At 47.0% G+C, this 15,410-nt stretch overlaps 1 protein-coding gene across 1 annotated transcript in view; it reads left to right on the plus strand.

The window, feature by feature from the left end:
* LOC110489377 (integrin beta-8) overlaps positions 1 to 12,331 on the plus strand; it is a 74,903-nt gene extending 62,572 nt beyond the window's left edge. Inside the window, exons 15-16 of the mRNA XM_036971572.2 lie at positions 2,830 to 2,990; positions 10,703 to 12,331. Of these exons, the coding sequence (XP_036827467.2) occupies positions 2,830 to 2,990; positions 10,703 to 10,834 (293 nt within the window). The 3' untranslated portion in view covers positions 10,835 to 12,331. The remainder of the gene's footprint in view (positions 1 to 2,829; positions 2,991 to 10,702) is intronic.
* Positions 12,332 to 15,410: the final 3,079 nt, after the last annotated feature.

The raw sequence follows: 15,410 nt of genomic DNA on the forward strand, positions 1-15,410 counted from the left end.
ATACACACAACACACACAACACAACAGACAGCCTGGTAAGATACACACAACACAACACAACACACACACCACAACACAACACAACACACAGCCTCCCCGCTCCTCCACCACTCTCCCCTCTGTCTCTCTCCCCACTCCTCCACCACTCTCCCCTCTGTCTCTCTCCCCACTCCTCCACCACTCTCCCCTCTGTCTCTCTCCCACTCCTCCACCACTCTCCCCTCTGTCTCTCTCCCCACTCCTCCACCACTCTCCCCTCTGTCTCTCTCCCCACTCCTCCACCACTCTCCCCTCTGTCTCTCTCCCCACTCCTCCACCACTCTCCCCTCTGTCTCTCTCCCCACTCCTCCACCACTCTCCCCTCTGTCTCTCTCCCCACTCCTCCACCACTCTCCCCTCTGTCTCTCTCCCCACTCCTCCACCACTCTCCCCTCTGTCTCTCTCCCCACTCCTCCACCACTCTCCCCTCTGTCTCTCTCCCCACTCCTCCACCACTCTCCCCTCTGTCTCTCTCCCACTCCTCCACCACTCTCCCCTCTGTCTCTCTCCCCGCTCCTCCACCACTCTCCCCTCTGTCTCTCTCCCCACTCCTCCACCACTCTCCCCTCTGTCTCTCTCCCCACTCCTCCACCACTCTCCCCTCTGTCTCTCTCCCCACTCCTCCACCACTCTCCCCTCTGTCTCTCTCCCCGCTCCTCCACCACTCTCCCCTCTGTCTCTCTCCCCACTCCTCCACCCTCTCTCCCCGCTTCTCCTCGCTCCTCCACCACTCTCCCCTCTGTCTCTCTCCCCACTCCTCCACCCTCTCTCCCCGCTCCTCCCCGCTCCTCCACCACTCTCCCCTCTGTCTCTCTCCCCACTCCTCCACCACTCTCCCCTCTGTCTCTCTCCCCACTCCTCCTCACTCCTCCACCACTCTCCCCTCTGTCTCTCTCCCCGCTCCCCTTACCTCACCCACCCTCCCTCTCTCCTCCCTCCTCTCCCCTTACCTCCCCCACCCTCCCTCTGTCCTCCCTCCTCTCCCCTTACCTCCCCCTCCCTCTGGCCTCCCTCCTCTCCCCTTACCTCCCCCACCCTCCCTCTCTCCTCCCTCCTCTCCCCTTACCTCCCCCACCCTCCCTCTGTCCTCCCTCCTCTCCACTTACCTCCCCCACCCTCCATCTGTCCTCCCTCTACTCCCCCTTCCTCCCCCACCCTCCCTCTCTCCTCCCTCCTCTCCCCTTACTTCCCCCACCCGCCCTCTGTCCTCCCTCCTCTCCCCCTTCCTCCCCCACCCTCCCTCTGTCCTCCCTCCTCTCCCCTTACCTCCCCCACCCTCCCTCTGTCCTTCCTCCTCTCCCCCTTCCTGCCCCACCCTCCCTCTGTCCTCCCTCCTCTCCCCTCCCTACTCCCCCCTGTATTCCCGAACCATCCCACTCCCGGTTTCCAAAGCCAAGTTTCCATGGCAACATTTATAAATATCAGAGTAGAACTTTAGTCTATTTGTCTGAGGATGAGCCAGATGTGTGTATCTGTGTGGACAGTGTATCTGTGTTGACAGTAAGGACTGTGCGTCTGTGTGGACAGTGTGTCTGTGTGGACAGTGTATCTGTGTGGACTGTGTGGACAGTATGACTGTGTGGACTGTGTGGACAGTATGTCTGTGTGGACAGTGTATCTGTGTGGACACTGTGGACAGTGTATCTGTATGGACAGTGTATCTGTGTGGACTGTGTGGACAGTGTGTCTGTGTGGACAGTGTGGACAGTGTGTCTGTGTGGACAGTGTTGACAGTGTGTCTGTGTGGACAGTGTGGACAGTGTGGACAGTGTGTCTGTGTGGACAGTGTGGACAGTATGTCTGTGTGGACAGTGTGTCTGTGTGGACAGTGTGTCTGTGTGGACAGTGTGTCTGTGTGGACAGTTTGTCTGTGTGGACAGTGTGTCTGTGTGGACAGTGTGGACAGTGTGGACAGTGTGGACAGTGTGTCTGTGTGGACAGTGTGGACAGTGTGTCTGTGTGGACAGTGTGTCTGTGTGGACAGTGTGTCTGTGTGGACAGTGTATCTGTGTGGACAGTGTGTCCGTGTGGACAGTGTGTCTGTGTGGACAGTGTGTCTGTGTGGACAGTGTGGACAGTGTGTCTGTGTGGACAGTGTGGACAGTGTGTCTGTGTGGACAGTGTATCTGTGTGGACAGTGTGTCTGTGTGGACAGTGTGTCTGTGTGGACAGTGTGTATGTGTGGACAGTGTGGACAGTGTGGACAGTGTGGACAGTGTGTCTGTGTGGACAGTGTGTCTGTGTGGACAGTGTGTCTGTGTGGACAGTGTGGACAGTGTGTCTGTGTGGACAGTGTATCTGTGTGGACAGTGTGTCTGTGTGGACAGTGTGTCTGTGTGGACAGTGTGGACAGTGTGGACAGTGTGGACAGTGTGGACAGTGTGTCTGTGTGGACAGTGTGGACAGTGTGTCTGTGTGGACAGTGTATCTGTGTGGACAGTGTGTCTGTGTGGACAGTGTGTCTGTGTGGACAGTGTGGACAGTGTGGACAGTGTGTCTGTGTGGACAGTGTGGACAGTGTGTCTGTGTGGACAGTGTGTCTGTGTGGACAGTGTGTCTGTGTGGACAGTGTGAACAGTGTATCTGTGTGGACAGTGTATCTGTGTGGACAGTGTGTCCGTGTGGACAGTGTGTCTGTGTGGACAGTGTGTCTGTGTGGACAGTGTGGACAGTGTATCTGTGTTGACAGTGTGGTACTTTGTTACTATTTCAGGGTCAAATATTGGTGTGTCCCTCTGTACTACAATGTGTAGTACTCACAGCTGTGTGTGTTTGTCTGTGTGTCTCCAGAGTGTGTATCCAGAGGGCGGTACATGAGGATGTTTGTCAGTGTGTGTGTGTTGACATTCCTCTCTGGCCTGGTGATGATCGCTGTACTGGTGTTGCTGCTGCAGAGACAATCCCTGCCACAGGGTGGCGCCACTGACCCACAATACAACCCCACTGGCAAGGTAACATACTCCAATACTTTAAATACAACGCAGGAATACTCATGATACTGTAATACTTTATATACACACTGATATCATGACACAAATGTAGACACAGAAGGCAGATGGTTGGAGTTTAAGATGTTTATTAATCCAAAAGGAGAAGGCCAGAGAATGGTCGTGGACAGGCCAAAGGTCAAAACCAGATCAGAGTCCAGCAGGTACAGAGTGACAGACAGGCTCGTGGTCAAGGGCAGGCAGACTGGTCAGGCAGGCAGGTACAGAGTCCAGAAACAGGCAAGGGTCAAAACCGGGAGGACTAGAATAAGGAGAATAGCAAATGCAGGAGCACGGGAAAAAACGCTGGTTGACATGGAAACACACAAGACGAACTGGCACAGAGAGACAGGAAACACAGGGATAAATACACTGGCCCAGAGAGACAGGAAACACAGGGATAAATACACTGGTACAGAGAGACAGGAAACACAGGGATAAATACACTGGTACAGAGAGACAGAAAACACAGGGATAAATACACTGTCACAGAGAGACAGGAAACACAGGGATAAATACACTGGCCCAGAGAGACAGGAAACACAGGGATAAATACACTGGTACAGAGAGACAGGAAACACAGGGATAAATACACTGGTACAGAGAGACAGGAAACACAGGGATAAATACACTGGCCCAGAGAGACAGGAAACACAGGGATAAATACACTGGCCCAGAGAGACAGGGACCACAGGGATAAATACACTGGCACAGAGAGACAGGGACCACAGGGATAAATACACTGGCCCAGAGAGACAGGAAACACAGGGATAAATACACTGGCCCAGAGAGACAGGAAACACAGGGATAAATACACTGGTACAGAGAGACGGGAAACACAGGGATAAATACACTGGTACAGAGAGACAGGGACCACAGGGATAAATACACTGGTACAGAGAGACAGGGACCACAGGGATAAATACACTGGTACAGAGAGACTGGAAACACAGGGATAAATACACTGGTACAGAGAGACAGGAAACACAGGGATAAATACACTGGTACAGAGAGACAGGGACCACAGGGATAAATACACTGGCACAGAGAGACAGGGACCACAGGGATAAATACACTGGTACAGAGAGACGGGAAACACAGGGATAAATACACTGGTACAGAGAGACAGGAAACACAGGGATAAATACACTGGTACAGAGAGACAGGGACCACAGGGATAAATACACTGGTACAGAGAGACAGGAAACACAGGGATAAATACACTGGTACAGAGAGACAGGAAACACAGGGATAAATACACTGGTACAGAGAGACAGGAAACACAGGGATAAATACACTGGTACAGAGACAGGAAACACAGGGATAAATACACTGGTACAGAGAGACAGGAAACACAGGGATAAATACACTGGTACAGAGAGACAGGGACCACAGGGATAAATACACTGGTACAGAGAGACAGGGACCACAGGGATAAATACACTGGCACCTGGAGGGGGTGGAGACGATCACAAGGACAGGTGAAACAGATCAGGGTGTGACACACAGGAACACACACGATACACCAATATATTATATACACATGAATACTCATGATACTGTAATAATTTATATACACACAGGAACACACACAATACTGTAATACTTTATATACACACAGGAACACACACGATACTGTAATACTTTATATACACAGAGGAACACACACAATACTGTAATACTTTATATACACACGGGAACACACACGATACTGTAATACTTTATATACACACGGGAACACACACAATACTCTAATACTTTATATACACACGGGAATACACACAATACTCTAATACTTTATATACACAGAGGAACACACACGATACTGTAATACTTTATATACACACGGGAACACACACGATACTGTAATACTTTATATACACACGGGAACACACACAATACTCTAATACTTTATATACACACGGGAACACACACAATACTCTAATACTTTATATACACACGGGAACACACACGATACTGTAATACTTTATATACACACGGGAACACACACGATACTGTAATACTTTATATACACACAGGAACACACGATACTGTAATAGTTTATATACACACAGGAACACATGATACTTTAATACTTTATATATACACACAGGAACACACGATACTGTAATACTTTATATACACACAGGAACACACACAATACTCTAATACTTTATATACACACGGGAACACACACAATACTCTAATACTTTATATACACAGAGGAACACACACGATACTGTAATACTTTATATACACACAGGAACACACGATACTGTAATACTTTAGATCAGCCGTACTCAACAGAAGAGCTCTGGATCCGGAGCCAGAACGGGATCAATACAGACAGCGTGTCCCGACAAATAAATAAATAGCAAATTACAAACTCAGTCAAGCATTGACGATTAGTATCATATGAACACACACGATACTGTAATACTTTATATACACACAGGAACACACATGACATGGTGTAGAATTGCAGGAAATTTGCTTCAAAACTGCAAAATGTCTCTCCGCCAACAAGACGAGTGTGAACAGTTTGAATAGTTTGGGGTCGCATCGGTTGCGAGGTGGGTGTTTGTTACTCAATCAATCAATCAATTAATCAAATGTATTTATATAGCCCTTCGTACATCAGCTGATATCTCAAAGTGCTGTACAGAAACCCAGCCTAAAACCCCAAACAGCAAACAATGCAGATGTAGAAGCACGGTGGCTAGGAAAAACTCCCTAGAAAGGCAGGAACCTAGGAAGAAACCTAGAGAGGAACAAGACTCTGAGGGGTGGTTGTGCCGGGTGGAGATGATAAGAGTACATGGCCATTAAGGCCAGATTGTTCTTCAAGATGTTCAAACGTTCATAGATGACCAGCAGGGTCAAATAATAATCACAGTGCTTGTAGAGGGTGGAACAGGACAGTACCTCAGGAGTAGATGCATTCAGAGGTCGAGACATCAGGTGCTGTAACGAGAGAGAGAGGGAGAGAGAGAGAGTTGAAAACAGTAGGTCCGGGACAAGGTAGCACGCCCGGTAAACAAGTCAGGGTTCCATAGCCGCAGGCAGAACAGTTGAAACTGGAGTAGCAGCATGACCAGGTGAAATGGGGGCAGCCAGGAGTCATCAGGCCAGGAATGATCCTAGGGCTCAGGTCCTCTGGGAGGGGAGGGAGAGAGAATTAGAGGGAGCATACTTAAATTCACACAGGACACCAGATAAGACAGGATAATTATAACAGACAGACCCTAGCCCCCCCCCCCCCCCCTACTATTGCATCATAGATACTGGAGACTGAGACAGGGGTGGGTTGGGGGACACTGTGGCCCCATCTGACGATACCCCCGGACATGACCAACCAGGCAGAATGTATCCCCACCCACTTTGCCAAAGCACAGCTCCCACACCATTAGAGGGATATCAATTGACCACCAACTTACTACCCTGAGACAAGGCTGAGTATAGCTCACAAAGATCTCCTTCACGCACGAGTCAGAGGGGGCGCAAAACTGGACAGGAAGATCACGTCAGTGACTCAACCCACTCAAGTGACGCACCCCTCCTAGGGACGGCATGGAAGAGCTCTAGTAAGCCAGTGACTCAGTCCCTGTAATAGGGTTAGAGGCAGAAAATCCCAGAGGAGAGAGGGGAACCGGCCAGGAACAGACAGCAACGGCGATTCGTTGCTCTAGTGCCTTGCCGTTCACCTTCGCACCCCTGGGGCAGACGACACTCAGTCATAGGACCCATTGAAGAGATGAGTCTTCAGTAAAGACTTAAAAGTTGAGACCGAGTCTGCGTCTCTCACATGGATAGGCAGATCATTCCATAAAAATTTAGCTCTATAGGAGAAAGTCCTGTTTGCTTAGAAATTCTAGGGACAATAACGAAGCCTGCGTCTTGTGACCGTAGCGTACGTGTGGGTATGTACGGCAGGATCAAATCGGAGAGAAGGGTAGGAGCAAGCCCATGTAATGCTTTTAGGTTAGCAGTAAATCCTTGAAATCAGCCCTTGCCTTAACAGGAAGCCAGTGTAGGGAGGCTAGAACTGGAGTAATATGATCACGTTTTGGTTCTAGTCAGGATTCTAGCAGCCGTATTTAGCACTAACTGAAGTTTATTTAGTGCTTTATCCGGGGAGCCGGAGAGTAGAGCATTGCAGTAGTCTAAACTAGAAGTGACAAAAGCATGGATTAGCTTTTCTTTTTGGACAAAAATATTCTGATTTTTGCAACATTACGAAGATGGAAAAAAGCTGTCCTTGAAACAGTCTTGATATGTTCGTCAAAAGAGAGATCAGGGTCCAGAGTAACGCCGAGGTCCTTCACAGTTTTATTTGAGACGACTGTACAACCATCAAGATTAATTGTCAGATCCAACAGCATATCTCTTTGTTTCTTGGGACCTAGAACAAGCATCTCTGTTTTGTCCGAGTTTAAAAGTAAAACATTTGCCTGAAATGTCTGAAACACAGGCTTCCAAGGTAGGCAATTTTGGGGCTTCACTGTGTTTCATCAAAATGTACAGCTGTGTGTCGTCCGCATAGCAGTGAAAGTTGACATTGTGTTTCCGAAAGACATCACCAAGAGGTAGAATATATAGTGAAAACAATAGTGGTCCTAAAACAGAACCTTGAGGAACGCTGAAATGTACAATTGATTTGTCAGAGAACAAACCATTCACAGAGACAAACTGATATCTTTCCGACAGATAAGATCTAAACCAGGCCAGAACTTGTCCGTGTAGACCAATTTGGGTTCCTAATCTCTACAAAATAATGTGGTGATCGATGGTATCAAAAGCAGCAATAAGGTCTAGGAGCACGAGGACAGATGTAGAACCTTGGTCCGACGCCATTAAAAGGTAATTTACCACCTTCACAAGTGCAGTCTCAGTGCTATGATGGGGTTTAAAACCAGACTGAAGCATTTCATATACATTATTTGTCTTCAGGAAGCCAGTGAGTTTTTCCAAAAAATATTTAGAGGAATGGGAGATTTGATATAGGCCGATAGATTTTTTTACATTTTCTGGGTCAAGGTTTGGCCACATTTAGTGAGTTTGGTACACATCCGGTGGATAGGGAGACATTTATTATGTTTAACGAAGGAGGGGCAACGACAGGAAGTAGCTCTTTCAGTAGTTTAGTTAGAATAGGGTCCAGTATGCAGCTTGAGGGTTTACTCTTTTCATGAATGTGTCAAGAGATACAGGATTGAAAACTTGAGTGTGTCCATTGATCCTAGTTCCTGGAAGTTCTGTGCAGACTCAGGACAACTGAACTTTGGAGAAATACGCAGGTTCAAAGAGGAGTCCGTAATTTGCTTTCTAATGAGCTTGATCTTTTCATCGAAGAAGTTCATGAATTCATCACTGCTGAAGTGAAGTGTTAAATTTAGCTTTGCTACAGTATCAAACATACATTTGGATTGTTCTTATTCTCCTCAATTAGGTTGGAAAAATAGGTTGATTCAGCAGCAGGGAGGTCTCTTCGATATTGCACAGTGCTGTCTTTGCAATCTAGTCGGAAGACTTCCAGTTTAGTGTAGTGCCATTTCCGTTCCAATTTTCTGGAAGCTTGCTTCACGGCTCAGGTATTTTCTGTGTACCAGGGAGCAAATTTCTTGTGACAAATGTTTTTTGTTTTTAGGGGTGCGACTGCATCTAGGGTATTACGCAAGGTTACATTTAGTTCCTCAGTTAGGTGGTAAACCGATTTTTGTACTCCGACGTCCTTGGGTAGGTGAAGGGAGTCTGGAAGGACATCTAGGAAACTTTGGGTTGTCCGAGAATTTATAGCACGGCTTTTGATGATCCTTGGTTGTGGTCTGAGCAGATTATTTGTTGTGATTGCAAATGTAATAAAATGGTGGTCCGATAGTCCAGGATTATGAGGAAAAACATTAAGATTTCTTAAAATTCAAACTAGATCCAGGATACGACTGTGACAATGAGTAGGTCCAGAGACATGTTATACAAAACCCACTGAGTCGATGATGGCTCCGAAAGCTCTTTGGAGTGGGTCTGTGGACTTTTCCATGTGAATATTAAAGTCACCAAAGATTAGAATATTATCTGCTATGACTACAAGGTCCAATAGGAATTCAGAGAACTCAGTGAGGAACGCTGTCTACGACCCAGGAGGCCTGTAAACAGTAGCTTTAAAAATGTATTGAGTAGGCTGCATAGTTTACAGGACTAGAAGCGCAAAAGACGAAAACAGTATTTTTTTTGTAAATTGACATTTGCTGTCGTAAATGTTAGCAACACCTCCGCCTTTGCGGGATACACGGGGGATATGGTCACTAGTGTAGCCAGGAGGTGAGGCCTCATTTAACACAGTAAATTCAGCAGGCTTAAGCCATGTTTCAGTCAGGCCAATCACATCAAGATTATGATCAGTGATTAGTTCATTGACTATAATTGCCTTTGAAGTAAGGGATCTAACATTAAGTAGCCCTATTTTGAGATGTGAGGTATCATGATCTCTTTCAATAATGACAGGAATGGAGGTGGTCTTTATCCTAGTGAGATTGCTAAGGCGAACACCGCCATGTTTAGTTTTGACCAACCTAGGTCGAGGCACAGACACGGTCTCAATGGGGATAGCTGAGCTGACTACACTGACTGTGCTAGTGGGAGACTCTACTAAGCTGGCAGGCTGGTTAACTACGCCGATAAATGACCATATCCATCTGGACCTTTGCCACCTAGGACATTTGTGTGACAGGACCTTGTCAAATAATATTTGAGCACCCCTGCTTTAGATACATACAGGAACGTATGTGTTATGGCTTTACACCCCCTGCTATTGGACAGATTGTAGGGATGAAGCGGCTGAAATGCTGAGGAGGAACGTCGGCATCAAAATATAGAATAACTATCTTCAAAGTAATGACTCGGGACGTCGGGTTTGAAATGAAAGCTTCTTTTAGTAATAATGTTCACGTTACATTTCACAACTTTAGATTCTACAGAACAATAAAAGTAAGTTGCTAGCGAAAAGTCAGCATAATCACTTGTCACTTGCACATAACTGGCGCGTTCTCTCTCTACTTCCTGTCGCAAGGCATTCTGGAACTTGCAGTCAAAAGCGTGATTTAATACTAACCAATACAACAAAATATGTATGTAGGTAGTTCTCTCAATCTCCAACACACAAACTCTAATAAAATTACATATAGAATTTGTAAATTACATATGTAATATGTAACTGTAAAGAAAATATATTTAGATACAGCTCAATGAATTAACTTAAACATTAGGGGATATTGGGATACATAATAAACCCCAGGAAGAGTAGCTGCTGCCTTGGCAGGAACTAATGGCGATCTATAATAGACCCCAGGAAGAGTAGCTGTTGCCTTGGCAACAGGAACTAATGGGGATCCATAACAGACCCCAGGAAGAGTAGCTGCTGCCTTGGCATGAACTAATGGGGATCCATAATAGACCCCAGGAAGAGTAGTTGCTGACTTGGCAGGAACTAATGGGGATCCATAATAGACCCCAGGAAGAGTAGCTGCTGCCTTGGCAGGAACTAATGGGGATCCATAATAGACCCCAGGAAGAGTAGCTGTTGCCTTGGCAACAGGAACTAATGGGGATCCATAATAGATACAAACAGAACATAGACATGTGTGTGTGTTTCTGACTACCTGTGTATGTTGTATCATTAGGACCAGTCATACATCCCAACCACCAATGAGAAGACCACATCCTACTGGAGGAACTGCCCCCTGAACCCTGACCAGCCAATGGAGATGTATATCACCATTCCAAAGATGCCTATGGGTGAACCCTGGCAGTGAAGTTGTCTGGGGTTGAAGTTCAGAGGTTGAAGTGGGCCGGTGCTGACCGGTACAGAGAAGCAGCATGTCTAATGTTCTACTGCTTATAGAATACTGACTCTGAAATATGAAATCCTTTAACAGTTCAATTACAGTGAGTACAGTGACCTTTTTGAGTCCACTTCAATCACTGGTTACAGGTTAGGGGAAGGATAGTACAAATCTGAACAGGGCAACAAATAAGAGTCTTTTTTTTTCTGTGGCTCTATGGACTGGCAGCCATTGAAAGGTACATCGATCATTGATGTATTTATCAATGCTAATTATGCTTTTATCACCGTGAACACTACAGGGTTACAATTTACTGGATATCTCTCATCACGGCTCAACCTAGGTGTCCTGCGCTAGCCTCCCACCTAGTGGTCGGTGGTGGAATGACACACAGCAGAATGTATGGACAGATGGATGAGTGACTGAATGGTGGCTCTCACACACTTTATTTTGTGTGTGTGAGTTTGTGTGTTTTTAGAGGACAGGTAGCCTCAAATGGTTGTCACTGTACAGAATGCATCTAGTTTTAATATTTGAAGCAAGCATTAGTTTATTGAATAGGCATTAGATGTGAGATTTGAGCTAGCATCATAGTGTTGCGTCAGACTACTGAGAATTAATTGGCTCCTGAACTCTTAGGAAGGAGCTGATTGATTAACTCCTGAACTATGGGGTGACTGCTGATTGGCTCCTGAACCACTGGGAAGGCTCCTGATTGGCTCCTGTAGTGGGAAGGTTCATGATTGGCACCTGAACGTTCCATTTCTATCTGCATGAATTCCAGAACTATGAAGGATAATTAATAATACATTTTTTTTAGGTTTTCTGTTTTTCTCTACATCTGATGTCTGATGTTTACGGCATAAGTTGATAATTTATTTAGTCAAGAACTTTATTATTATTTATTATGATTTATTTCCAATTGTTTTTTTGTGTTGTTTTTGTTGTTGTATGTTTGTATGGCTATAATATTACAGGACTGTAGCTCTGTTAAATGAATCTGCAATAATAACAACTGGAAGACACATTACGTCAAACACTTTCAAAGACTGGTAGCCATCGTCTCACGTCATGAAGCTTGACTACTCCCGTCTGCACTGCGTAGTTCATGGCAACGCATCTATCGGGAAGACAATGAAGGGTACCTGTAGAAGGTCTTTGTTACACGTTCATAACCCTCATTCATAAGCAGCACTTAAGAATTTTGTCAACACAACTTATGTCATATCGATCATTTCTGCGTGAGGGACATCACCGTCTTTGTCCAGTAAAATGGAACCATAGCAATACTCCCGAAAGTTCAAACTCGTAAATCTAAATGGAGCCTATTTGAACTCAGCCTGCTAACTGGGCATTGTGTTTGTATAATATCAGCACTTTTCTGTATATTTTCTGTAATGTCATGTGATTAAGAGTTCCTGTAACATGATTAAACGTGTCAGATTTCTACTGATATGTGTTACACCATTCTGATTCTTTATAACCTCAGGTGTGTTATTTGGCTCATTAGTGAAGTATCCAGTGATTGAGTTCATTAGTGAAATATACAAACATTATGAACACATGCTCTTTCCATGACATAGCTTTCACCTGGTCAGTCTATGTTCCCTTATTGATGTCCCTTGTTAAATCCACTTCAATCAGTGTAGATGAAGGGGAGGAGACAGGTTAAAGAAGGATTTTTAAGCCTTGAGACAATTGAGACATGATTGTGTATGTGTGCCTTTCAGAGGGTGAATGGGCAAGACTAAGTACCTTTTAACAGGGTATGTATGGTATTAAGTGCCTGGCGCACAGGTTTGAGTGTATCAAGAACTGCAATGCTGCTGGGTTTTTCCACGCTCAACAGTTTCCTGTGGTCCACCACCCAAAGGACATCCAGCCAACTTGACACAACAGTGGGGAACCATTGGAGTCAACATGGGCCAGTATCCCTGTGGAACGCTTTTGACACCTTGTGGAGTCCATGCCCCGATGAATTGAGGCTGTTCTGAGGACAACTCAATATTAGGAAAGTGTTCCTAATGTTTTGTACCCTCGGTGCACGTACCCCCCCCCCAGATGTACTGTAATATTTTACAAGATAAAGTTGATGCACAGCAATGAAACAGGAAAACGTTGTCTTTTCTATTCCTATATAGTTTGTGTTTTTTTCCTCCACACACACACACACACACACACACACACACACACACACACACACACACACACACACACACACACACACACACACACACACACACACACACACACACACACACACACACACACACACACACACACACACACACACACACACACCCAGCTACGCCTGGACACGCACACTCACACAGACAGACACAACCAGCCACGCCTCTGGCCTGCCGTCGTTGCCTAGCAACCCCCTCAGAGGGGCTGTGCAGAGGAGGTTGGGCTTCCGAGGTAATTACAGAGTACACACCAGCCAACATGTTTCTAGGGCACCGCAGGTGTGTGTGTAGAGAGAGGACAATTTGAAAATACAAGTCTCCGTGACGATCATCACAAGCTTAGACTAGACTTCACTACTACCACATTCACAACACGACTGAGATTTTATTTCATTAGATTTTATTAGGATCCCTATTAGCCGACGCCAATGGTGACAGATAGACTTACTGGGGGCCGACACGTAACCAAAAACACATTACAGACAAAATAATGTACAATTTACATACATTGAATAACATTAACATGTAGTGTGTTTGCATCTATCAGTTACACATACCTGTCAGTACATACACACAACAGGTGACATGAAGAGAGATAGGGAAGGGAGGGGAGAGAGATAGGGAAGGGAGGGGAGAGAGATAGGGAAGGGAGGGAAGAGAGATAGGGAAGGGAGGGGAGAGAGATAGGGAAGGGAGGGGAGAGAGATAGGGAAGGGAGGAGAGAGAGATAGGGAAGGGAGGGGAGAGAGATAGGGAAGGGAGAGGGATAGGGAAGGGAGGAGAGAGAGATAGGGAAGGGAGGAAAGAGAGATAGGGAAGGGAGAGGGATAGGGAAGGGAGGAGAGAGAGATAGGGGAGAGATATAGGGAAGGGAGGGGAGAGATAGGGAAGGGAGAGGGATAGGGAAGGGAGGAGAGAGAGATAGGGAAGGGAGGGGAGAGAGATAGGGAAGGGAGGAAAGAGAGATAGGGAAGGGAGAGGGATAGGGAAGGGAGGAGAGAGAAATAGGGAAGGGAGAGAGATAGGGAAGGGAGGGGAGAGAGATAGGGAAGGGAGGAAAGAGAGATAGGGAAGGGAGAGGGATAGGGAAGGGAGGAGAGAGAGATAGGGAAGGGAGGGAGATAGGGAAGGGAGGGGAGAGAGATAGGGAAGGGAGGGGAGAGATATAGGGAAGGGAGGGGAGAGAGATAGGGAAGGGAGGGGAGAGATAGGGAAGGGAGAGAGATAGGGAAGGGAGGAAAGAGAGATAGGGAAGGGAGGAAAGAGAGATAGGGAAGGGAGAGGGATAGAGAAGGGAGGAGAGAGAGATAGGGAAGGGAGGGGAGAGATATAGGGAAGGGAGGGGAGAGATAGGGAAGGGAGAGGGATAGGGAAGGGAGGAGAGAGAGATAGGGAAGGGAGGGGAGAGAGATAGGGAAGGGAGGAAAGAGAGATAGGGAAGGGAGAGGGATAGGGAAGGGAGGAGAGAGAAATAGGGAAGGGAGGGGAGAGATATAGGGAAGGGAGGGGAGAGAGATAGGGAAGGGAGGGGAGAGATAGGGAAGGGAGAGGGATAGGGAAGGGAGGAGAGAGAGATAGGGAAGGGAGAGAGATAGGGAAGGGAGGAGAGAGAGATAGGGAAGGGAGGAAAGAGAGATAGGGAAGGGAGAGGGATAGGGAAGGGAGGAGAGAGAGATAGGGAAGGGAGGGGAGAGAGATAGGGAAGGGAGGGGAGAGAGATAGGGAAGGGAGGGGAGAGAGATAGGGAAGGGAGGGAAGAGAGATAGGGAAGGGAGGGAAGAGAGATAGGGAAGGGAGGAAAGAGAGATAGGGAAGGGAGAGGGATAGGGAAGGGAGGAGAGAGAGATAGGGAAGGGAGGGGAGAGATATAGGGAAGGGAGGGGAGAGAGATAGGGAAGGGAGGGGAGAGATAGGGAAGGGAGAGGGATAGGGAAGGGAGGAGAGAGAGATAGGGAAGGGAGGGGAGAGAGATAGGGAAGGGAGGGGAGAGAGATAGGGAAGGGAGGAAAGAGAGATAGGGAAGGGAGAGGGATAGGGAAGGGAGGAGAGAGAGATAGGGAAGGGAGGGGAGAGAGATAGGGAAGGGAGGGGAGAGAGATAGGGAAGGGAGGGGAGAGAGATAGGGAAGGGAGGGGAGAGAGATAGGGAAGGGAGGGAAGAGATAGGGAAGAGAGATAGGGAAGGGAGGGGAGAGAGATAGGGAAGGGAAGAGAGATAGGGGAGGGAAGAGAGATAGGGGAGGGAGGGAAGAGAGATAGGGAAGGGAGGGAAGAGAGATAGGGAAGGGAGGGAAGAGAGATATAGAGAAGAGAGAGAAGAGAGATAGGGAAGGGAGGGAAGAGAGATAGGGAAGGGAG

Source organism: Oncorhynchus mykiss, chromosome 30, assembly GCF_057628025.1.
Source record: "Oncorhynchus mykiss isolate SJ-2025 chromosome 30, ASM5762802v1, whole genome shotgun sequence".
In the NCBI taxonomy this organism is placed as follows: Eukaryota; Metazoa; Chordata; class Actinopteri; order Salmoniformes; family Salmonidae; genus Oncorhynchus; species Oncorhynchus mykiss.